General features: G+C 42.3%; 7 protein-coding genes across 15 annotated transcripts; 3 read left to right on the top strand and 4 right to left on the bottom strand.

Moving 5' to 3' along the window:
• Window positions 1-75: 75 nt before the first annotated feature.
• LOC115621891 (bifunctional purine biosynthesis protein PURH) lies at window positions 76-4320 on the bottom strand. Its single transcript, XM_030515719.1, has 6 exons — window positions 4278-4320; window positions 2255-2319; window positions 1112-2184; window positions 611-1044; window positions 425-551; window positions 76-349 (listed from the first exon to the last, which is right to left on the bottom strand). The coding sequence occupies exons 2-6, from the start codon at window positions 2271-2273 to the stop codon at window positions 230-232; spliced, it is 1773 nt and encodes a 590-aa protein (XP_030371579.1). The 5' UTR covers window positions 2274-2319; window positions 4278-4320; the 3' UTR covers window positions 76-229.
• LOC115621893 (tRNA dimethylallyltransferase) lies at window positions 2543-4123 on the bottom strand. Its single transcript, XM_030515722.1, has one exon. The coding sequence runs from the start codon at window positions 4007-4009 to the stop codon at window positions 2636-2638; it is 1374 nt and encodes a 457-aa protein (XP_030371582.1). The 5' UTR covers window positions 4010-4123; the 3' UTR covers window positions 2543-2635.
• Window positions 4321-4786: 466 nt separating the features above from the next.
• Window positions 4787-6630, top strand: LOC115621486 (aldo-keto reductase family 1 member A1). Its single transcript, XM_030515153.1, has 4 exons — window positions 4787-4941; window positions 5499-5679; window positions 5738-6425; window positions 6490-6630. Exons 1-4 carry the CDS (start codon window positions 4870-4872, stop codon window positions 6536-6538), a joined length of 990 nt encoding a protein of 329 aa, XP_030371013.1. The 5' UTR covers window positions 4787-4869; the 3' UTR covers window positions 6539-6630.
• On the bottom strand, window positions 6578-11136 carry LOC115621485 (transmembrane protein 245). 8 transcript variants are annotated; one of them, XM_030515147.1, is made up of 9 exons: window positions 10931-11073; window positions 10238-10815; window positions 9583-10179; window positions 8980-9520; window positions 8534-8736; window positions 8066-8475; window positions 7636-7788; window positions 7417-7446; window positions 6578-6834 (listed from the first exon to the last, which is right to left on the bottom strand). In XM_030515147.1, exons 2-9 carry the CDS (start codon window positions 10760-10762, stop codon window positions 6645-6647), a joined length of 2649 nt encoding a protein of 882 aa, XP_030371007.1. In that variant the 5' UTR covers window positions 10763-10815; window positions 10931-11073; the 3' UTR covers window positions 6578-6644. The 8 variants fall into 8 exon arrangements, 7 of the variants coding, with proteins under 7 accessions (XP_030371007.1, XP_030371008.1, XP_030371010.1 ...); XM_030515146.1 differs by having other exon boundaries at window positions 6579-6834; window positions 10986-11136; XM_030515148.1 differs by lacking the exon at window positions 10931-11073 and having other exon boundaries at window positions 8534-8724; window positions 10238-10762.
• Window positions 11137-11205: 69 nt separating this feature from the next.
• LOC115621489 lies at window positions 11206-11965 on the top strand. The gene is made up of 4 exons (XM_030515156.1): window positions 11206-11261; window positions 11314-11441; window positions 11497-11592; window positions 11655-11965. The coding sequence occupies exons 1-4, from the start codon at window positions 11246-11248 to the stop codon at window positions 11709-11711; spliced, it is 297 nt and encodes a 98-aa protein (XP_030371016.1). The 5' UTR covers window positions 11206-11245; the 3' UTR covers window positions 11712-11965.
• Window positions 11597-12511, bottom strand: LOC115621488. Of its 2 annotated transcripts, none has more exons than XM_030515154.1 (3): window positions 11991-12511; window positions 11858-11935; window positions 11597-11803 (listed from the first exon to the last, which is right to left on the bottom strand). In XM_030515154.1, exons 1-3 carry the CDS (start codon window positions 12438-12440, stop codon window positions 11675-11677), a joined length of 657 nt encoding a protein of 218 aa, XP_030371014.1. In that variant the 5' UTR covers window positions 12441-12511; the 3' UTR covers window positions 11597-11674. The 2 variants fall into 2 exon arrangements, with proteins under 2 accessions (XP_030371014.1, XP_030371015.1); XM_030515155.1 differs by having other exon boundaries at window positions 12003-12511.
• A 135-nt stretch (window positions 12512-12646) lies between these two features.
• On the top strand, window positions 12647-21388 carry LOC115621484 (serine/threonine-protein phosphatase 4 regulatory subunit 3). Its single transcript, XM_030515145.1, has 10 exons — window positions 12647-12785; window positions 15982-16402; window positions 16480-16667; window positions 16735-17673; window positions 17739-17916; window positions 17984-18239; window positions 18309-18581; window positions 18654-18787; window positions 18976-19790; window positions 19857-21388. Exons 2-10 carry the CDS (start codon window positions 16291-16293, stop codon window positions 19953-19955), a joined length of 2994 nt encoding a protein of 997 aa, XP_030371005.1. The 5' UTR covers window positions 12647-12785; window positions 15982-16290; the 3' UTR covers window positions 19956-21388.
• Window positions 21389-21645: the final 257 nt, after the last annotated feature.

The following is a 21645-nucleotide window of genomic DNA, read 5'->3' as shown; positions in this document are numbered from 1 at the left end:
GAACTGTATATTAATTAGGCACTAATTTCTTTAAATAAATAGCTTTTAGTCAAAAGACCAACGTTTAATTATTACCTTTATTGTCGTGTTTGCAGTATGAGGAATGTGCAATGCTTAAGCCGAGAGTTGAGAATAAATTCTCCTAGATATACGATATCATAAACAATAAACCATTAAATTCGATTCATGAATTGGAAACTTTCGATAGGAATCGTATACGTAATTGTCATCAGTGGTGGAACAGACGCAGATTTGTGTGCGCCATAATTATGCCATGCTCATCGCAAGCGGCTATGACACCCGCATCATTAGTTGAGCCTGCGGGACTGGCTATGTAGGAAACGCCACTCTGCCAGGGGGAGAAAAGATAACAAATTATCAACTGCTACCTAAAGTTGACGTGTCAGTCAGAGCCTTTACGTACCAAACGCGCACGATCGATATTGTCCCTAAAGGGGAAGAAAGCATCCGAGCCAAGTGAGACTCCATTCAGTTGATTTAGCCATTCCAGCTTCTGCGCTTCGGTTAACTGGGCAGGTGGCTTATCAAACCTGAAAGAAACAAATTGCTGTATTGCTGCACTCAATAAATACAAGAAATAGTGACCCACATGCTTTCGAACTGGGCAAATGGCATATCCTTGCCCACGGTGCCATTCACAAAGTTGTCAATGGCGTTGGAAATCTCCGCGCGCTTCACACCCGTCTTAAACTTCATTCCGGCGACGAGAGGATGCTGTCGTAGCCACCAGTTGTCGGCCTTCTCGCCAGCTAGGCGAGTACAGTGTATGCGCGACTGTTGACCGGCGCCAATGCCTATAACTTGACCGTCACGGGCATAACACACAGAATTGCTTTGAGTGTACTTTAGCGCAATGGTGGCCACGGTCAGATCGCGCACAGCGGCCGCGGGCAATGGACCTCGTTTACTGACCACGTTTTTAAAGAGACTGGCATCTACCACAGCATCGTTGCGCTTCTGCTCCAGTGTCAACCCAAAAATGGTCTTCCGCTCCAGAGCACTTGGCTCATAGTTGGGATCCATCTGAAATGTGTGTGCAGTTATAGCGAGAACTTAATGACGTCTATCGATCACACGATCGATAACACACCTGCAGGATGCAATAGCTGCCGTTCTTCTTCTTCTTAAGAATCTCCAAAGCCTCGGGCTCATAGCCAGCAGCTATAATGCCATCAGACACTTCACGCGCTATGATCCTGGCAGTGACCACATCGCATACATCGGACAGGGCAACGAAGTCACCAAAGGAGCTCATGCGATCGGCACCACGTGCACGCGCATAGGCGGTGGCTAGCGGCGTCAGCAGCTCATACAGATCATCAACCATACACAGCTTGGCCTGCTCCGGACTGAGCGGAACACCCACAGCAGCGCCGGCAGGAGATACGTGCTTGAAACTCGTAGCAGCGGGCAATTTCAGGGCCTGCTTAAGCTCCCGGACAAGTTGCCAACCGTTCAGGGCATCGCATAAATTTATAAAACCGGGCGAGGCGTTGACAACGCGCAATGGTAGCTGGGCAAGCTGTGTGTAAAGCTGGGCCGGCTTCTGGTGAGGATTCATTCCGTAACGCAAATTCAGCTGGGAGACGCCGGCGCCGTATTGTTTACGGAAATAGTCCGAGATGGCGTCATCGTAGCTGGCAGTATGTGTGAAGGCCTTCAAAGCGAGCATCTGCCGCGTTTCCAGCTTAGTATCGCCCAGCTCAGCAAGCTCCCGCAGCACACGTGAATAATCGGCGGCCTCACAGACGACAGTGACGCGTTGATGATTCTTAGCGGCGGCCCTCAGCAAAGTCACGCCGCCAATATCAATGTTCTCCACCGCATCGGCTATTGTCACATCGGGCTTGGCCACAGTGCTGGCAAAGGGATACAAATTGCACACGACCAGGCTAATCAGATCGTAGTGCTGTTGCTTCATGTCTGCCAAATCACTTGTTGTGGTGCGAGACAAGATGCCCGCATGCACGGCCGGATGCAGCGTCTTGACGCGACCACCCAGCATCTCTGGGGCACCGGTAATGTCGGACACATCTTTGACAACAAGTCCCACACCTCGCAGTGTGGTGGCAGTGCCTCCACTAGCCACCAGCTCATAGCCCAGTGAGGCGAGATTCTTGCCAAGATCAAGCAGACCCGTCTTGTCCGAAACGCTCAAAAGTGCTTTAAAGAAAACGGATGGGGCACAGTTTTAAAACTGCCCAATTGGGTTACGATTGAGCTGATTGCCTACCAATTTTCTGAGTTGCCATCTTGATGCTTCTGCTGCTATTTCTGCGTGTGCGTTTCACTCGGCGACTGAAATGCAAATGAAAAATAAAACGAGTTCAGTCGTATGCGTAGGCTGCAGTTTTTGCACAAACATGTTTTCACTTTGGCCAGGCAACAACCTCTGTGGGCACTGAAAGCGATAGCAGGCTAGCTAAAAATGGGCGCGATTACCTTTGGTAAGGCGATCCCCTTGGGTGAGGGTTATCAGCGACGAGCCGCCGACAACAGCCGCGATTTGCAATTACAATAACAAGCTACTCAAATTTACGTAGTTGCATTTATTTTCCACTTTGGTCTATTTATACACATGTATGTATGTATATAAAATCTGTAATCCAGCTGCCTAGCTGGCTGTCTGTGAGTCGTCATGGATTGTCGCCTTCTCGGATTTCTGTTTGCGACGCAGCGCTTCCCTGCACCGTTTATGTTTGTTAGACTTCAAATGAATCTTCCACTGGTACTCGCCAATGAAGTGGCGCTTGCATATCGCACAGAAGTTGCTCGTCTCTTCATCCAAGTCTGCACCCGGATGTGTACGCTTTGGCAGGGGCTCGATTTCACACACCGCATCATCCATGTAGCTAACGATTATAGACTCGGCGCGTTTATAAACCATCTGTGTCCAGGCATTGACATCGCTCGTGTCCAGCTCATACAGATCAGGTACTTGGCGATCTTTGCTGGCCAAAAAACGATTGTTGATCCATTTCAGCTGGTTTTTTGAGTAGCGACGGGTCACCAGCTTAAGCTGTTCACAGCAACTGTGAAGCAAATCTAGGCCGACAGGTATAACGTCATCCGCGCTCTTGCCTTTCAGTTCGTCAACCGTAGGCAGTACAAAGTTATGGGCGCGTAAGTAGGCCTCCAATTGGACATCATGCTCGGCATTATATTTTGATAGATAAGGCACAAACTCTTTGTAGCCAATAGTCTGTAGAACTCCCTTGGTGTAACCTTCGCCTGTGACGTTCGCATATTTGTTGTGGAACTCTCGCAGCTCACCCAACAGACCCTGCTCTAGCATGCCATCTACACGCTTTTCCAGCCGCGTGTTGAGCACCTCCTGTCGACAACGCAGCCACAGCAATATGGTGTGTGGGTAACGCAATGGACCGCCCAAGCGATTTCCACCTGGCTGGCAGCGCTGCTCGGTAAGATGGGTGCTTAATGTCTGACCGCTGTTTTGGTACACTTCAATAGCGCGTAGGATCTTGCGTCTGTTATTCGGATGTATGCGCATCGCGCTGCCCGCGTCTATTTCAGCCAAATGATTGTGCAGCTCCTCCGAGGTCATGGTGGCCATCACAGAGTCCGCCAGCAACATTGCTGGCTGTAACTTTCTAGGTGTCGCCGCAGGCTCATCAGTTTTTACTAATATGTCCCAGAGCAAGGACTCAATGTAGTAGTTAGTGCCTCCCACTATAATCGGCGGATTTGATTTCGCCAGCAGTTGCTCGATGATAGGCAGCGCCGCATTGCGAAAGTGGGTGACTGTGTAGGGCGCAGCGGGTGTGGCAACGTCTAGCAAATGATGCGGCGCACGTCCTTGCTCCTCTTTAGTGGCCTTGGCAGTGACTATGTCCAAGTTGGTGTACACCTGCATGGAATCAGCGCTAATTATTTCGCCACCAAAGCGTTCGGCAAGTTCCAGCGAGAGTTTCGTCTTGCCAGTGCCCGTAGACCCGAGTATGACTATAAGAGGCACTTTGCGCAGCATTTGTTCCGTTTAATTTATTGAAATTCTTAATAATTAAAGCACAATTGTTGCCAATTGCTTTGCAACACACTGAACATGAAACGTGAGAGCACGGTTCTCTCACGTTTGAAACACGTGCCTCTAGCAACCTGTTGCTTCTATTTGTTATTTTTATTTATTATCCACAAATTAAAAACACCGCACTTAATTTTTAGATGTGCTAATTAGCACTACCAATAACTGCAGAAATTGATTGTTATAATATTGATTTTTAATAAAAAAAACTTACAAAATGTATAAAAACAATTGCGATGAAGCGTTGCGGTCCGCGTTGCCAGATGTAGTGCTTCAAGCATATTGCGGAGCGCAACGCGTCATTGTGTTTTGGTTAGAACTTTAGTGTTGTACAACTGCAAAGAATTCAAATAAAGAAACCTTTTTTAAGTTAATTATTGAACAAATACACCATAACTCATTAAAATTAAATTGAATATTTATTGAAAATTGTACATTCCTTTTTTGAGCAACTGTCACGAACATGTCGCTCCAGCACAACACCCACTATTAAGAACCTACATATGTACATTCAATGAAAATATATACATACATACATATATACATACTTATATACATATAGTATTTATAGATACTATGTGCATGTATGTATTGTTACATACACATTTGAAAAAGCCGGTCCCACCAAAGTATTTTGAGAGCACAGGTGTCATTAGCTCTCGTGTTAGTGCACAGATTTTAGTTCGTTTCTGGACGTTGAGAAAGACAGTTGGGTATTCCCGTTATTCACATTCAAGTGCATCAAGCTCAACAAGTGAAATAATTCGTTAGAACTAGTGTTATTGTGAAATAAATACATATATATTATGGCTTGTACAAAATTTTTAACTTTTAATAATGGCCTGAAAATGCCCATTCTAGGCATTGGCACATGGCAGGTAATTCTTTCTTTCCGATAATTCTATATTATTGACAATTACATAGCGTTTCTTTAGTTTTGCTTCAACTTATTATAAACCATAAGTAGGGGGCGGCAATCAACTAAAAGTTGATTACAAATAAAAAAATAAAAATTAACATATCAAGATTGTACTTTGCACAAAGTACTTCGTACTTAAGGCTGACACGACGACATTGGGTTCCCGATGGCCAGACGGGCGGGTGCATGAGGTCAGCACATTGTTTTGATACGCCGGACCGGTTTTGTGCACAATAAACATCTTTGACTGCTTCGAACCCATTGAGTTCTACTTTTACTGTTTCTTAAAGAGCACAACAAAGAAACCAGCCCATACAAACAATATTATCGTACGAATGGGAACACTGCTGACAAGCTTTCTATATACATACATACAGACTTAGTACTTACTCTTACTTACTCCACTCTGGCTGTTAATTATGTGCATAAATTATGATTATAAGTGATCCGATAAAATGATGCAATTTGTTATAACCGCTAATTGTAACCTGGTAACTAAACACCCACCTAACACAGGCTTCCGATGAAGAAATCGAAACCGCAATCGATGCAGCTCTAGAGGCGGGTTACCGCCACATCGACACCGCCCCGGTTTATGAGAACGAGAAAGCAATTGGACGTGTGCTGAAACGCTGGTTGGATGCTGGCAAGCTGAAGCGAGAGGATCTCTTCATTGTGACCAAGTTGCCGCCGCCAAGTAAATACTCACTCCTTCCGCACATCCAAAGCTAAATATATTTAAACATATTTGACAGCCAACCGTCCACACGAGGTGGAGCCAACCATAAAGAAATCACTGGCGGATCTGCAACTCGAATACGTGGATTTGTATCTGATACATACTCCCTTTACCGTGTGCATCAATGAGGATGGCAGCTTCAAGTTCAAGGCAGACGGTACCATTGAGATTGATCCAACCACTAATCATGTTGCCACTTGGGCCGCAATGGAGAAGCTCATTGAAAAAGGGCTGGCCAAATCAATCGGAGTGTCCAACTTCAGCAAGGAGCAAGTGCAGCGAATCCTGAACAATTGCAAGATACGTCCGGCCAACAACCAAGTGGAGCACCACGTCTATTTGCAACAACGTGATCTGATAGATTACTGCAAAGCAGAAAAGGTCACAGTCACGGCATACTCGCCCCTAGGCTCCAAGGGCATTGCCAAGCTCAATGCTTCTGTCGGCTTGGTGCGTGAGTTGCCCGACCTGTTGGACATTGAAGAGGTAAAACAGATATCTGCGGGACATGGCAAGACGCCAGCACAGGTTTTGTTGCGTTGGATCATCGATTGTGGAGTGGCGGCAATACCGAAGAGCACGAATCCGAACCGCTTAAAACAAAATCTTGACATATTTGACTTTGAACTTAGTCCCGAGGAGGTGGCCAAGCTATGTGCGCTAGACCAAAACTTACGTATCTGTGACTTTTCCTTCTTTCGTGGGTAAGTTAGCAGAAGATTTAAAATAAGCCAGATATGCTAAAATTTCGATATTTTTGAATTACAGTGTCGAGAAACATCCGGAGTTCACCTTTAAGAACAAATTCAACAACTAAAGAAATTATAAAAACATTTTATTTAAATGCATTCTACATTTTTTAAATAGTTTTAGCACACCGTTAATAAAAATATTTACTATCGCACCCAATTCAGTAACCGGTTTCAAACGCTATCCAGATCCAGCGGCTTTAAAGTTCTTGTAACGATTTTTAGCTCTGGTTTTCCCGCACGATTTTCATTGTTGCTGCTGACTTGGGTCTTGGGTGTGGAAACAATAGCTTCAGCGCTTTCGCTTGGATCTTTATCTCCATCGGGTTTGTCGTTCAGTTTGTTTGTACTTTCGAGTTGTTTGCTGAGAATGAAATGAGATGCTTAGCACCATCGGCTAAATGCTAAAGATTTTTACATACTCATATGTAGTCGTATATAAATATTGACATTTATTTGCAACAAATTTTTAATTTAAACTTTAAACAAATCACATGTTTATAATTAACCATTAGTAGCGAGAAAAAATTCGGTACTTCACTTTGGACCAACCAAGTCATTGATTGTTATTGGCTTGCATTTGGAACCGGTTTGTGGTTTAACCGCAATTTAAAAGCATATCTCTATATACACAGGGAATTCGAGGTAGGGGTTATTAAAAGCTAATTTAAATAAAGCGCAATATGGACGTATTTAAATGTTTGTAAGCACAATAGAATTCATGGAATTAAACAAAGCGAAAGAAACGAATTTGTAAAACAAACATCGCATTCACAACTTTAAAATTTAAAATCAAACACCGTGCGCATTAGTGCGTTAGTTTCGGCCAATATCAATGATTGTCAAACACTTGGCCTGCTTGGCGAAGCTCTTGTTAGCGTTTACGTTCGAGTATTAAAAAAAATTCGTAGTTAACTTCTTCATTCGGGCTACACAGGTAACTCACGTCGTTCGTGTCTCTTCATCGGAGCTGCGCCTGCAACACAAATGTTCATTAAACGCATTTCGAATGTGAATATTATAAAAATCCATGCTTCAATCCAAAAATTTCAACACAAGTAGAAAGAAAAACTTACGTAGATCTTTGGCCGCACACCATCGACAAAATTGAAAACTTGCATGCACACCGAAAAATTAAAGATGTTTTTAACTATTTAAACCTTACCTAGGCTCTTGGTTCGAGCGCATAGCCAAAGTGGCCACCTCAAATATGCCAATAAAGAAACATAACATAAGAGGTCCAAATATGGCACCCTGCCAGCCAATCCAGTACATTCCTCCAGCTATAGCCAGACCATTCAGATAGGGGTGTCCGCCTCTATTATATACAAAGATCAATTAAAATTTGGTACATGATTCGTAGAATTATATTCTATCTTACGAACTATGAACTTTTGTGAATGATATGTACTCTAATGTTTATTTAGTTTTATTAAAGGAAACTGTTGGAATGTTGTGTAATTTAAAATTAAATTATTAGCTTAGTGTACATTTTGTGATGTTTTTTTCTTACAAATTTGTTCTACTTCTTATAACAGTTTTCCAAAATATGAAATGGATAGATGTTTTTAAGCTAACGAATGTTCATGACTTACCCCTTTAGGTCCGCATATATAGCCGTTTCAAAAGATGAGGGAACAAAGAATTGTAGCAGAAAGAGTATCACTCCGGCGTAGAAACGATCCTGAGCCAACCAAAGCTCCAAGAAGGCAGGTACAGCACACCAGTAGCTGCCCAGAAACGGTGCAGCTGCCAGCATAGCCGCCACTGCTGATGGCAGAAACACGATACGTGCACCAAATACGGTGTGAACCAGCCAAGTGAACAGGCCGGTAAATATCGAACATTTGAACATTGAGACAAGCACAACAGTGATCGAATTCTCCAAGGAATCAGCTATCTTGGTGCCAGAACTGGAGTAACCCAAGTATTTGGTTATCTGCATTGGCGCATATTTCTCCTGGCTGCTCGACAGCAAATAGAATAGCGCAGTAAAGAACACAATCTGAAAGAATATAATAAATTACGTATTGTTCTAAGAAAACTTGCTGAAGACAACTTACCATATCCAATATAAACTCGATGCAGGCCTGTCCACCGGACAACACCAGGGAGAGTATTTCGCCAGTAACACTCATGATCACCGATATATTCGTGCGTATTATATGCCAGAGTGATTCGGCAACCTCTAGAATCGTCTGCGTGTTGCTCTTCGCCCAGCCAATGATGCCCTGTTTTGCCACTAAAACTAGCTCTTTAAAATGTCCTTTGTTAAAGTAAATGGCCATGGGTTAGCAGTTGCAACATGTAATGCGTTTGTTAGTTGTACATATTCACGGATGTTAAAGAATAGATTAGGCTGAACAGAAGCGAATGTGGCGCAATCAACTCAAAAAAGTAATCCCAGGCTCAAAAAATCGTGCACCCAAACAAGAAAACGCATAGGTTAAAGGGTTACGTGGGACAAATGAAAATAGGATAAATGGAGGAATGAGCATTTTAAACATACCAGGGTTATCGACAATCTCGCCAAAAGTACTCTTCAGCGCATCTGTTGGCACCCTGGGTCCAAAAGATGTACCGGCCTTATTGAAATCAATCCAATATTGTATGAGCCTATCCCAAACTTCAAGGATTTGCTGTTTTAGCTTTGCTGCGTGAACTGCGTCCGCATCCGCTAGCCAATCATCGATGTATGTTTCGATCTTACGGCGACCATAATGGTGCGCATTGTCGAGCGCATCATCAATGGACGCCTGTATATTCGCAGGCAAAATATCAATTAGTTCAGGACGATCTGTGATGGTCTTGTTAATTAGATCTTTGCCGAGATAAGCGACCTCAATGGTCTCTGAGTATATGTTAACACAAAAGAATACGCCCAAAAAGATAATAATGAGCAACATCAGAATGATCATGAGAATGGATGTGACTGTCTCAACCGAAGACTTAAGTGAATCGCGAACAATTGAGTTGATTTTGTAGTTTAGCTCCAAAACGCCCGGCAAACATAGTGGAAGAACGGCTGAATGATGCTCAATGGCCCAGGCCTGCAAACAAACGCACGTTAGAAATCTACAAATAATACCAGTATCTATGTTTATAGACTCACCCTAATGCCCATATACACATCAGTAACTTTGGTTTGCACAAATGTTGTAATGCCCGTGTATTCGCCAAATGTATAGAGTAAATGCAAAAAAATTGGCACTGCTGCTAGTATAAACATCCAAATATTACGATACAAGAACGTGGCCACACAGGCGTAAAAGAGAAGCTTAAAGAAAGTTTCGCTCTGTTGGCCATCTTCGCCATCTGTTGCCTTTGCATCGAACGTATCCGTTGAGTCGATGGTGTCGCTCAACGAAATATCCTCAACGTCTGATTGCAGCGTTTGTTCGCCGCCCAGCTTACGATTAAAACTAAAATTACTCAACGATCGCTCAAAATCGTTTTTGTCAAACAGTTTCTGCATGCGGTGCAAATAGGAACCAGTGTCTTCGCTAGTCTGTAGATGGTAAATAGTGGATGCAACGACGTAGGCCATCACCAACAGGAATACAGGTACTTGTAGCGCGCCCAGAAAACTACATAAATAACCAGCTATTGCTACCCACATGGATTGGCCAGCAATAACAAAATGCGCACTCTTCTCTGGCTTCCATAAGAAATGCACAGAGGTGAGGTATGCCACTACTACAGTTATAAGCTGTAAATGGAGTAATGTGATGTCATCAATGGCTTAGTTATTCGATTCTCTAGCTTACCACATAAATATTTATGTATCCTATGACCTGCACGAAGAGGCCATGAGAGAAGGTCACAGTATGCCAGATGGCCAGCAGGAAGCCTTTGGGCGCATACAACACCAACAGTTTGATGCAGCCGGCAACACCCAGACCAGCCATCAGCAGCTGCCAATGCTCACATAGCCAACTGATCAACAGACGGCCACAATGCTCTGTGGCCTCCAGAGGTGCTAGGGTAATCGAAACCAACACATTCGAGTCGCGCTCCTCTAAACGCTGGAACCAGTTGTGCAGCAGCTCGGCGAGCCTGCGCTTAAAGGGAAACAGCACGGCACCCATTAAGAATGCCCACAGTAGTGGCCGAACAAAAGGGCCCAGGATAAAGCAAACGGCTACAAACGCTGCGATGCCTGCAGCGATCAGAAAGTTATACATAGCAGCTCGAAAACTTTCATGATTTTGAGTACGCATGCGCATCAATCGGTTCAGGACGCTGTCAAAGGAGCGATCACGCCTTATAGGTATGGAGTCCGAACGATTCATTTTTAAGCTATTTCCGTAATTATAAGGGTTGGTATAATTGTTAAACAATGGGGCTGGAATTGAGCGAAAAAAATTTATTTAGTTTCGTCGACTAGTCATTGCCTTTCACCACCTCCACCTGCTTGTGGACACACCCGTATTTCTATTTTTATATACATATGTACATACATAGGAAGAAATATGTTCTTATTGCTTAGTAAACACGCTATTTGAATAAACATACTTTTGCGATTGTTTTATACCAGCTACTACTTCACATCGCGTGCAACTTTAACTACGAAGGCGTCAGCAAAGGGTTTACAATTTAGAATTTAAATATTGAAGCGAGTGAGAATCATATAAACAAAAATGCGTTGTTTTTTTTTGCAGAATTACGTCAGCTGGTGTGGCAGTGCTGCAAAGTGGCAAAAGTAGAACATTCTAACACTGGTGCAGATTCAAAACAAGCGACGCCACAAACACCTCGTCGTTCGTGCAGGAAAGATGTCCACGATGAATGGTAACATTTAGTTGTAGCTTACCTGATTATTGACGAATTAAATGTTTTGTAGATCTTACATTGGATCAGGTACTCAATTTGCGTCCAGTGCAGGACTCTCTTATTGCCAACAGAGAAAATTACATTAAAAATTATCGGAAGTTCGTAAAACAGGCTTATACCGCAGAACTAAAAAATTTGGTAAGGAAAATAAATGGAGCTGTGGGATTGCTAATCTTATGAAACGTGCTTCCAGATGCAGAGCGAGTTCGACCGAAATGATGTGAAGCTGAAAATTCCTGAACTGCCATCGCTAAACTATCAACCGCAGGAGTACAAGTCAATGCTATCGGTAATATATATTAGAGATCTTTGGCTTTATTGCTCTAACATTAAATTCCTGACTATGAACAGATGGATAAATTGATTGAATATTACGATGCCACCATAGAGGGCTTCTCCTTGCTGTAAGCGCGCTCCGATCTGTCCGTTTTGCCATTTAACCAACATTTATGCAAATGGCTGCGGATATGTTGCAAACACTCAAGGGAGGGCGAAAGACTCTGCAAATAATCAAATTTAAAGCTAACTACATTGGAAGTCGCCCTGATTCTTACGTGAAAAAGAGGTATTATAGGTCGCTCCCGGAAGAGATTTCCCTTAGTGCGTAGTATTAGCATATACTTTATATCAAGCTGTAAATAAACAATAGCTTAAATATCAAAGTTGTTGTTCGCCCTTTGTACCTACATCCTCGATTACTTCGTTGATCACTATATCGTGAAGGTTGCCACGCTGTACACAGTACGATTCTCGTCCAAAAGTCCGCACTATTTCGGTTTGCAGTGCCAGGTCCCAACTATAGAACACTTTCTCTGACTGCACGAGTCTTGATGACGAATGCAGAATGATCATGAAAATAGTCAGGAATAGCAGCACAGGATACAGGATTTGCGCCTGCCCGAAGGTAACTGGATGTTCACTAAACTTAATGGCAAAGCTTAAGTATAGTGCTGCCAGCCCGAAGAGGACCAGCATCCGATTCAACTGGCTACGACATTGTGCTCTGTGTTGCCTATTTACTAGTTCCATACGGACAACCTCTTCACCGTAATATTTGATACCCAGTTCCAAGTCCTCCTCCGTATTACCCGCATATTTGGCCCCAGTGCTGAAGAACCGCCGTCTCGCCGGCTGCATTTTAATGTTTTTCTTTTAAATAAACAAAAACAAGTTGAGCCGGACGCCCTGCCAACCTAGGATTGTGGTCTTTGTATTAGCTTATCGATAGGCGATTGCTATCGATAAGTCACTAGATTGTCCACTAATAGCATCTCTAAACATGGCGTCAAACTCGGAGAGTAGGACCAACAGTGGTGCGTCGGGTCCGCGAAAAATTGTTAAATAAAAGTTATTTCGTAGTTACATTCTCGATTTTATGTGACATATAGTAAATATGCGCAGGCGGAAATTGTATATATGATAAACGCATGTAAAACGGCACAGCCAAAAGCTAGAAAAACAGTAAAAGCAGATTATTACAATGTGAGTGTGAAAATCTTTTTGGTAAAGATTCAATATTACCCCTCCTGCCTTTGCTTACACCGTTGCCCTCATGCGGCTTCTACCGTCGGAGAGTGTGTGTGTTGTATGATTGAGTTTGCGTGTGTATTTTCGTGTGTGTAACTATACTTGATTCTCACGTACTCCGCTGTCATGTTTGGAACTTAAGAGAAGTTGCCCCACGTATTGCAATTTATTGTTAACAACTATATTGAAAGTCACTGACGACATTGCAAACATGCGATATTTTGTTTTCTTTTTGGTACTTTATGCAACAACGAAAACGTTAGTCGTGTGTTGAGTTTTGCCTCTGGCTCTTTTATTTGTAGTGTGTTGAATTTTTCCATTGCCGCTGTTACAAGTGGTGGATTTCGTGAGTGCGAGGCTGTGTGTGTGTTTTTAGTCTGTGTGGTTTGTGGTGTGTACCCGTTGTGTTCCTTTCGTATTGTATGTGTTTGATTAAATTGAAAATTTATATTGTATACGTAAATATTAATTAGCACACTCAGCTTGTGCGACGTTTTGTAGGCGCGGATTCAAATCAAAACAAAATTGTTGAAAAACAGTTGCATGCGTCACAAAAGTGACCAGAGTGTGTGTGTATGCATTTGTCCGCTTGGTTGTGTGTGTGTATGCGTGTGCGAGCGAAGACGGCATTTTTCTTTTACCATGCTTCTTGCCCAGCTATACGCTGCAATTTTTGCGATTCTGTTTTGTGCTTGCCATTCGCAATAATTTTGTTGAATGAAAGCAAAAGAAACATGCCAAAAAAGTGATGTAGACGTTCTGTTTATATGAGTATGTATGGGTGTTCGTGGTTGTGTTTCTGTATTTGTATATATGTATGTACATACATACATACATAAGTGAAAATGTCAAAAAGGCAAATTTTCTTCAGATCATTATTTTGCACGGTACACGTAGGAGATCTTACTCTTGCCCGGCCCACCCCAAAATGTGCATGCAAAAACATGTACACATACGCATACGCACATTGTCATACATGCAAACAAGATACAACGCGTTTGCTCATCAGCTCATCGTCGCCGTCGTCATAATCGTCGTTGTCCCAACTCTGCCGCCAAACAGCCTGTCATTGCCTTCGAGTGTTTTTTTTTTTGCTTGCCTTGCCATTCAACGTACGTATATTTGGATGTGTGTGCGTGCGTGTATGTGTGAATCCCCACATACAGACAAAACGCATACACTTGCACATAGAACAACATCCCTGTTGCACCGCCTTCCTTCCACCTCCTCTGGACAAGAGCTACCATTAATTTTTTTCTTATTGTTGTTGTTGGTGTGTGCCACTGTATATGATGATTGCTTTTCATGCGATTCTCTGGCTCGTGTGAGGCAATTGAATTAGACCGTTTCGTTTTTCAATGTTTGTCTGGTGACGCGTTTTATCAATAGATTCCAGGCCGCAAGCACACTAAATTTCGGTGTTTATATGTACATATGTACATACATATGTATGTATGTATGTACATACAAGTTGGCAACCTTTCAACTGATTCCTGGTGACCGCAACCATTTATTTTTAACTTGCTCAATAATAATCTCAAAGATGATTTTTGCAAATACTCTTCTAGTAAATTGATTGCGTAAATGCCCTCGCCAGCTAACAGACAGAGAGCAACATTTGTTTTTAATTGCTACTTTTGTTTTGATACACTTTCGTGCTAGTTGCTTGCTAGCTTTGTGAACAGATTACTGCTCTGCGCTTATCAGTAAAATTGGTGGCCTATCGTGGCTGGCTCTAGCTATTCGTCGACAGTCGCCGTTTATGTCAATATTTCACATATGCACATATGTATGTATGTATTGTGTTAAATAGCGGCACACGCATTTGGGTGCAACCTTGGCGACATGAAATACAAATAGAATTTGTATGAACTAAGCAGAGGTGACGTAAATTTTTTAATCGGTGACGTATTTGCGTCTTGTTGCACTCTCGCATAAACAGGTACATACATTCATTTATATGAATATTTCTGTGTAATTGAACATTCCTATACCTTTCTCAGTTTATGTGAAGAGTATAATAAGCTTGACATGGAAGTTTGTAACATAGATTGAACGATTTGAACGTGTAAAATGTTTCGTTGTAATAGATTTGATAATATGGGAACTAGGGGGATGAGTCGACCTTTCTGGTAATAATGTTTTAATCATAGATAAACATTTGTTAATGTTAGGAACGTTATATTGCAGGTTTCCCACACAAAATGTGGAACAACAGGTCGAAAACACAAAATAAAGAAATTTGTATAAAATTTACTACGCATTAAAAAAACAAGCAATAAAAAAATAGGTTATGAACCTGTGTTAAAATCAAATTGAATCAAAGGGAGAATTATCGGTTCTTCCCACGATTGCAAATATTGGTGATAGTGATATATTTTTAAATACATATCAACAGCCCTACTAGCAACAGTGCCATAATTTAATCTTTGGCAAACCCACCAACCACCTACCCACCCACTGTCAACCCTCCGCACTTGCCATACGCAACGAGAGCCGTTCAAAATCGCTCTCGTTGCTTTTGTTTGTTTTCTGTCACACACTCATTTCTGTCTACGCGCGCGTGTTTGAGCTCGCCGCTGTGGGTCGCTCCCTCCAGTGATGAGGTTCGGAGTATGTATGTATGAATGTATGTGTGGCGAAAGCGCGAAAATAGTTGGCAATGTAGACCTCACTCAGCAGAATTAACACAATCGCAATCAGACACTCGCAGAAACCGTGCGACTCTGAGTCACACACAATTGCAGAAACGCGAGCGCGGGAGAGGAGATGCGAGGAGAGATTTGAAAAATTTCATGTTTGTAAACAGACTGAGCAAAAGTAATTTTTTGGCATTTCTTCTGCCCCATGCATTTGCGGTTATACATATGCATATAAATGTGTGTGTATCTAGTGTGTATGTGTATATTTTGTTTTTGCCTACAAACGTGGCTTTCACATTTTCATTCATCGTCGCCATCGCCGCCGCTACCAATCATATTGTATTTTTTTTGTTTTGATGCGCATTTATCGGAGCTCCCTCATGTGTACACCACTAAATAAATAAAAAAATACGAGATGTTTGCTTTAAAATTTAATACTTATGTACATTTGTATGTACTATGTATGTATGTATTAATCTTGTTTAAATATTTCCTTTGATTATTTACAGTTATTTCGTGCCGGCGATTGTCCAGATGCAAACCGATACCTATCATGGGGATGTTTTATCGTCGGGACTAGAGATTAGATGAATGAGTTGAATTTCAAATTCAAAACTAATATATCCTTATTTTAATTAGTATATAGTAGCTTTCGGTTCTGTCACAGAGCCGTTCCAGCACCACCAACCAATTGCAACCAAGCCACTTCCCCAGACAACCTTTTAAAGTTCTAAATAAGTAGAGCAAAGAGCCGAACACAATTCTTAAAGACAACACACGCCCCCACACATACACAGATCCCAGCAAATCGCCACACCATGACAACCGATACCCGCCGACGCGTTAAGCTGTATGCGCTCAATGCCGAACGCCAATGGGATGATCGCGGCACTGGTCACGTTTCATCCACGTATGTGGAGCGACTCAAAGGTGCGTTAACTTCCGCTGGAGGCTTAAATGGCGCACTTATCTAACTATGGTTCCTCGATCACTTCATACATTTTCAGGCATATCGTTGTTGGTGCGCGCTGAATCAGATGGTTCCTTACTATTGGAGAGTAAAATTCAACCAGATACCGCCTACCAAAAGCAACAGGACACACTAATTGTCTGGTCTGAGGGTGACAATTTTGATTTAGCTTTAAGTTTTCAAGAGAAGGCGGGTTGCGATGAAATCTGGGAGAAAATATGCCAGGTAAGCTATATGGCGAATATATGTTAGTGACGAAGTTGCCCACATATTACATTTGGCGGCCCAATAGGTACAAGGCAAAGATCCCTCGGTAGAGATCACACAGGATATTGTTGAGGAGTCTGAGGATGAGCGATTCGAGGATATGTCGGACACAGCCCCGCCAATCGAGCTGCCGCCCTGTGAACTGTCGCGACTCGAAGACATTTCGGAGACAATACAAAGCTGCCTGTCGACGCCATTGCGCAAGGAAAAGTTGTCCATGGCACTAGAGTCGGAGAATTATATTAAGAAATTGCTTAATCTGTTCCACGTCTGTGAGGATCTCGATAATACTGATGGCTTGCATCATCTTTTTGAGATATTTAAGAATATCTTCTTGCTGAACAAGAACGCCCTCTTCGAGATTATGTTTGCCGAAGATACGATTTTCGATGTGGTCGGATGTCTGGAGTACGATCCAAGCTCAGCACAGCCCAAAAAGCATCGTCAGTATTTGAAGTTGTGGGCCAAGTTTCGTGAGGCGGTACCCATAAAAAATCTGGACCTTTTGGCCAAGATTCATCAGACGTTTCGTGTGCAGTACATACAGGATATAATATTGCCCACTCCCTCGGTGTTCGTGGAAGACAACATGCTTAACACACTCTCCAGCTTCATATTTTTCAACAAAGTCGAGATTGTGACGCTGATACAGGAGGATGAAAGGTTCCTCCTTGATCTTTTCACTTTGCTCACAGATCCCAATACCAGCGATACGAAGCGGCGCGACATTGTCCTCTTTCTGAAGGAATTCTGCAATTTCGCCCAAAATCTGCAGCCTCAGGGCAAAGACTCGTTCTACAAGACACTCACCTGCCTGGGTATTCTGCAGGCCTTAGAATTGACACTGGTAATGAATGATAAAAACACCAAATCGGCCTCCATTGACATACTCACAGCCATTGTGGAGTTCTCGCCGTTGGTGGTACGCAACTACACGTTGAATCAAGTCAATCGACCGGAAGGTGTAAGTAGCTACATCTCCATTAATCACTACAAATTTAAAATGGGGGTCTTCATACGTTTCTTTAGGAGCGCATGCTTCTGAACATTGCCATTGAACAAATGTTAAACGATTCTGAACCTGAATTGGGAATCGCGGTGCAATTGATGGGTATCATCAAGATTCTATTGGAGCCAGAGAACATGCTTACAGAGAAGGGAGATTTCCTTAACTTCTTCTACAAGTACAGTGTGCAAACGTTGGTTGGTAAGTGTTTCGACCCTCTGTTGTTATCATTGCTAGTTCAGCAATTAATTAGCTGTTGGCATTTTAGCGCCTCTGATGCTCAACACCACGGGCGACCGTCCACAGAACGAGGACTACCAGACTGCACAGCTGCTCGGCATCGTGCTGGACATTTTGTCATTTTGTGTGGAACATCATAGCTATCACATTAAGAATTTCTTATTGCAAAAAGATCTCCTCAAACGAATTCTGGTGCTGATGAAGAGCACACACACGTTCCTTGTACTTGGCGCTCTGCGATTACTGAGGAAAATAATTGCGCTTAAGGACGAGTTCTACAACAGGTTAGTCGAAAAATGGATGAAATGACGTAAGCTTAAATCACACTTCACGCTTATTTTGATCTTTCTCAGACACATCGTCAAGTGCAATTTGTTTGCGCCCGTGGTCGATGCATTCATCCGCAACAATGGCCGCTATAATCTACTGGAGTCGGCAATTTTGGAACTGTTTGAGTTTATAAAACTCGAGGACATACGCACGCTGTGCGTTTACTTTGTGGAGAACTTCAGCAAAATATTTGATGAAATCGAATATGTGCAGACATTTAAATATTTGAAGAATCGCTACGATCAGTATCAGGATCGGCTGAAGGATCGCGATAAGTTGGAGAATCGCACAGACGGGTAAGTCAATTCACATCAAATGATTACCAACAGCAGTGCATTGCTTATGGCTGTTATTGTTGGCGTTTTCAGGGGCGTGCCCATAATACGAGGCGGTAACCGCTTTCGTCGGGATCAGCGCCAAATGGAGGAGGAAGAGGAAATGTGGTTTAATGAAGAAGATGACTTTCCCGAAGATATCGATAACTATAACAATGTCTTGAAGTGTAAGTAGCGCACATTAGTACAAAAGCGACCGGTGGATAAAATAATTTGACACATATTTTTATGAACTTTTTACAAATTTGCTATGCATTTTATAATGAGGCAAACCTAGTGTTCAAATTATTTGTCTAGCTGAGAGCGGCTTTAGTTTCATAAGAATGTCGTTGGGTTAACTTATTTGTTTTATCAGCCGTCAATGAGAAAAATGGCCCGCAACAAACGCAGAATCAGTCTCAAAAGTCCTCGCCGCCGCACAGCACGACGCCGCATACCGGTCTTTTGGGTAATTTGAATTCCACAGCGACAGCAACTGCCACATCAGCATCAATATCAGCGTCCGGCGGGAGCAGCGGCAGCAACAGCCCGGAGGCACAGAGTGTTGCCGATGAGCAAGTTCAAGCCGCAGCTCACTTAGCCGCAGCTGCGAACATTGCTCTGCAACATCATCAGCAGCAACAGCAGCAGCAACAACAGCAGCACTCATTCCAGCAGCAGCAACAGTTGTCTTTAAACAGCACACTCGTTGCTGCAGCCGCTGTGGCAGCCGTTGCATCCACATCGAATGCGGCTGCTGCGGCGCAGCTGGAAAGTCAACAGCAGCAACAACCAGAAATTACAGAGCTGCAACAGCAATTGGCAGCCGTTGAGCAACAGCATCAGGAGCTGGTTCTATCAGCAGGCTCGCCCGCGGCTAACGCATCGCCCTCATCAACGTCGTCGTCATCATCTTCCTCATCATCCTCGTCGTCGTCTTCATCGCCGCCCCTTTGCGATTCGGCGACTGTGGCTGCAGTGGCAGCCTCACAGTTTTTAACAACCATTGCAACTGCCATGGCAGCCTCAGTAACGGCGGCTGCTGTAACCGTGGCTAATACCAACAACGACAGTGCGTCACAGTCAGGTACGGGGGATGCGAGCGATGCGCACATAAAAGTAGACGAGGAAATTGCAGTAGAAGCGAACGCCGATGTACCGTCAAGCGATGCGGACAAAACGACTAAGAAGGTGAGTTGGCTACAACATTAAAGCCATGTCCATTGCATACTTACCCATTCTGTTTTTTTTTTTTAGGGTTTGGTGGATTACGAGAGCGACTCGGGTGAGGATGACTACGAGGAGGATGAGGAAACTGATGGCCCACAAGCACAAAAACGCGCGCGTTTGGTATAGTAAGATGTGAGCAGTAGATAGAGAAGTTAGAAGTGCGCGGCATCATCAATTACAAAACAATACAAAAGAACACACGCACTCACACACTCACCCACACATAAAAAAATAAAACCACACACACACACACCAACGAACATATAAATCGAAAGGTAAGCAGCAGCCATGAGCAGCGGCGCTTTTTCAAAAAGGCTTGTAAAGTTATCTAGTAGCAATGCAGCAGCAGTAACAACAACATGAGCAACAATACTGAACAGTAAAATCTGCTAAAAACAACAACATTAGAAAACGGTACGATGTAAGATCGAACAAGAACAAGAAAAATCAACCATAAAATAACATTTTAGCTTAAACAACCTATTTTAAAGAAGTAAAACAAAAAAATTTAAAACAAAACTTACTTTACTAAATTAAAACATATATATACATATATATATATAAATTACAAAATATATATATGTTCAAAAGGCATATACGAGTACACATACACTGAAGCACACACGCACATCAATTTAGTACATGTGTGTGGTGTTTAAATATTGTAAAACACAAAACAAAGAAACCAAAATAAAAATGTATTTAGCAGTTAAACAGAAACAAAAAGTAAAGAAAAACAAAAAAGAACACTAACGGCAGTGGGATATGCGATGTTTAAGAGATGCAGAGGCAGCAATAAATAAAATAAAATGCCATCAAAACAAATTTTGTAAAGTTGGCTGCATGCGAGTGCAAAAAAAAAAAAACAAATGGTGCAATATTTTGCTGTGGGGGTTGCTCAATAATCTTGCAGTCCTTTTTCTTACTTGTATTTCTTTTAGTGGTTTTTCAACCTTTTTCTGAAACACGTATTTAGGTGTATTTTTTAAGTACTGACTTTTGATACATATAATATTAACTAGGCTTAGTTCGACATTGAATATTATGGCGCTGTCTATAAGCAAATCGCAGATAACGCCCGCTTGGTTTTATCTTGAGTCATGTTCGCTTATAGACAGCGCTTGAATATTATAACTAATGAGTCGCTCTCAAATAACTGAACAACAGAATAACAATCCCGCTTTCAAAATATCTGCAGCATCAGCCAACAGCCAACTTTACGATATTTGTTTTGTTCATTTAGATTATCATATTAAACTTCTCCCCCCATAAGTAATAATAAGTTCCAAATAGTTTAAATTAAATCCAATCCTTGTATATAATTTAGCATTACCCGTTATAACCAATCCATATCGCAATGGAGATTCTTGCATCTTTTAAACCGCTTGAGCAGACAAAACGAATGCGATGTTGAATTTTGTATAATAGCAAGTACAGAGCAAATGAAATTGTAATTGTGTTATTCTAGAGAAAAGTCTTTTAAGAAACCGTGCAACAACATTGTCTGAAGGAATAATTGTGCTACGATTTCAATAAAAACATAAAATAAAAAACCCGGAGAGGCGACACATGCGCATATACATCATTTACAAACAAATAAAAGCTAACAAATGATAATTAAAAATAGTGCGTAAAGTAAAACCAATAAATAAAACAAAAGAAGTCTTCATAGTTTTCCATGTAAGTTTATTTTATTCGCTTTAGTTTAAACGAAATATGTACACATGATGTGGTTTCTAGTACTATGAGACGCCCCGAAAATACTACATGACTGGCTGGACCAAAGCGGGAGCAGTGATGGTTCGAGGGCCAGACA

This window comes from Scaptodrosophila lebanonensis, unplaced genomic scaffold, assembly GCF_003285725.1.
Source record: "Scaptodrosophila lebanonensis strain 11010-0011.00,11010-0021.00 unplaced genomic scaffold, SlebRS2 tig00000024-arrow-pilon, whole genome shotgun sequence".
Taxonomy (NCBI): Eukaryota; Metazoa; Arthropoda; class Insecta; order Diptera; family Drosophilidae; genus Scaptodrosophila; species Scaptodrosophila lebanonensis.
The sequence above is the reverse complement of the archived record's forward strand: the minus strand, read 5'-3'. Positions and strand labels throughout refer to the sequence as shown.

What these genes read in the sequence shown, in the direction of transcription:
- LOC115621488 (XM_030515154.1), bottom strand. Translation starts at nt 12,440, where the DNA reads ATGCAGCCGGCGAGACGGCGGTTCTTCAGCACTGGGGCCAAATATGCG. An exon ending in TCAACGAAGTAATCGAGGAT is followed by an intron (nt 11,936 to 11,990) that starts GTAGGTACAAAG and finishes GTTTATTTACAG; the next exon opens with CTTGATATAAAGTATATGCT. An exon ending in CTATAATACCTCTTTTTCAC is followed by an intron (nt 11,804 to 11,857) that starts GTAAGAATCAGG and finishes GATTATTTGCAG; the next exon opens with AGTCTTTCGCCCTCCCTTGA.
- LOC115621489 (XM_030515156.1), top strand. An exon ending in CCGCAGAACTAAAAAATTTG is followed by an intron (nt 11,442 to 11,496) that starts GTAAGGAAAATA and finishes ACGTGCTTCCAG; the next exon opens with ATGCAGAGCGAGTTCGACCG. An exon ending in AGTACAAGTCAATGCTATCG is followed by an intron (nt 11,593 to 11,654) that starts GTAATATATATT and finishes GACTATGAACAG; the next exon opens with ATGGATAAATTGATTGAATA.
- LOC115621485 (XM_030515146.1), bottom strand. Translation starts at nt 10,762, where the DNA reads ATGAATCGTTCGGACTCCATACCTATAAGGCGTGATCGCTCCTTTGAC. An exon ending in GATACATAAATATTTATGTG is followed by an intron (nt 10,180 to 10,237) that starts GTAAGCTAGAGA and finishes CTCCATTTACAG; the next exon opens with CTTATAACTGTAGTAGTGGC. An exon ending in ATATATGCGGACCTAAAGGG is followed by an intron (nt 7,789 to 8,065) that starts GTAAGTCATGAA and finishes TGTATATAATAG; the next exon opens with AGGCGGACACCCCTATCTGA.
- LOC115621484 (XM_030515145.1), top strand. Translation starts at nt 16,291, where the DNA reads ATGACAACCGATACCCGCCGACGCGTTAAGCTGTATGCGCTCAATGCC. An exon ending in GTATGTGGAGCGACTCAAAG is followed by an intron (nt 16,403 to 16,479) that starts GTGCGTTAACTT and finishes ATACATTTTCAG; the next exon opens with GCATATCGTTGTTGGTGCGC. An exon ending in CAGTGTGCAAACGTTGGTTG is followed by an intron (nt 17,917 to 17,983) that starts GTAAGTGTTTCG and finishes TTGGCATTTTAG; the next exon opens with CGCCTCTGATGCTCAACACC.
- LOC115621891 (XM_030515719.1), bottom strand. An exon ending in TTTGCCCAGTTCGAAAGCAT is followed by an intron (nt 552 to 610) that starts GTGGGTCACTAT and finishes TGTTTCTTTCAG; the next exon opens with GTTTGATAAGCCACCTGCCC. An exon ending in ATATCGATCGTGCGCGTTTG is followed by an intron (nt 350 to 424) that starts GTACGTAAAGGC and finishes TCCCCCTGGCAG; the next exon opens with AGTGGCGTTTCCTACATAGC.
- LOC115621893 (XM_030515722.1), bottom strand. Translation starts at nt 4,009, where the DNA reads ATGCTGCGCAAAGTGCCTCTTATAGTCATACTCGGGTCTACGGGCACT.
- LOC115621486 (XM_030515153.1), top strand. Translation starts at nt 4,870, where the DNA reads ATGGCTTGTACAAAATTTTTAACTTTTAATAATGGCCTGAAAATGCCC. An exon ending in TAGGCATTGGCACATGGCAG is followed by an intron (nt 4,942 to 5,498) that starts GTAATTCTTTCT and finishes CACCTAACACAG; the next exon opens with GCTTCCGATGAAGAAATCGA. An exon ending in GACCAAGTTGCCGCCGCCAA is followed by an intron (nt 5,680 to 5,737) that starts GTAAATACTCAC and finishes CATATTTGACAG; the next exon opens with CCAACCGTCCACACGAGGTG.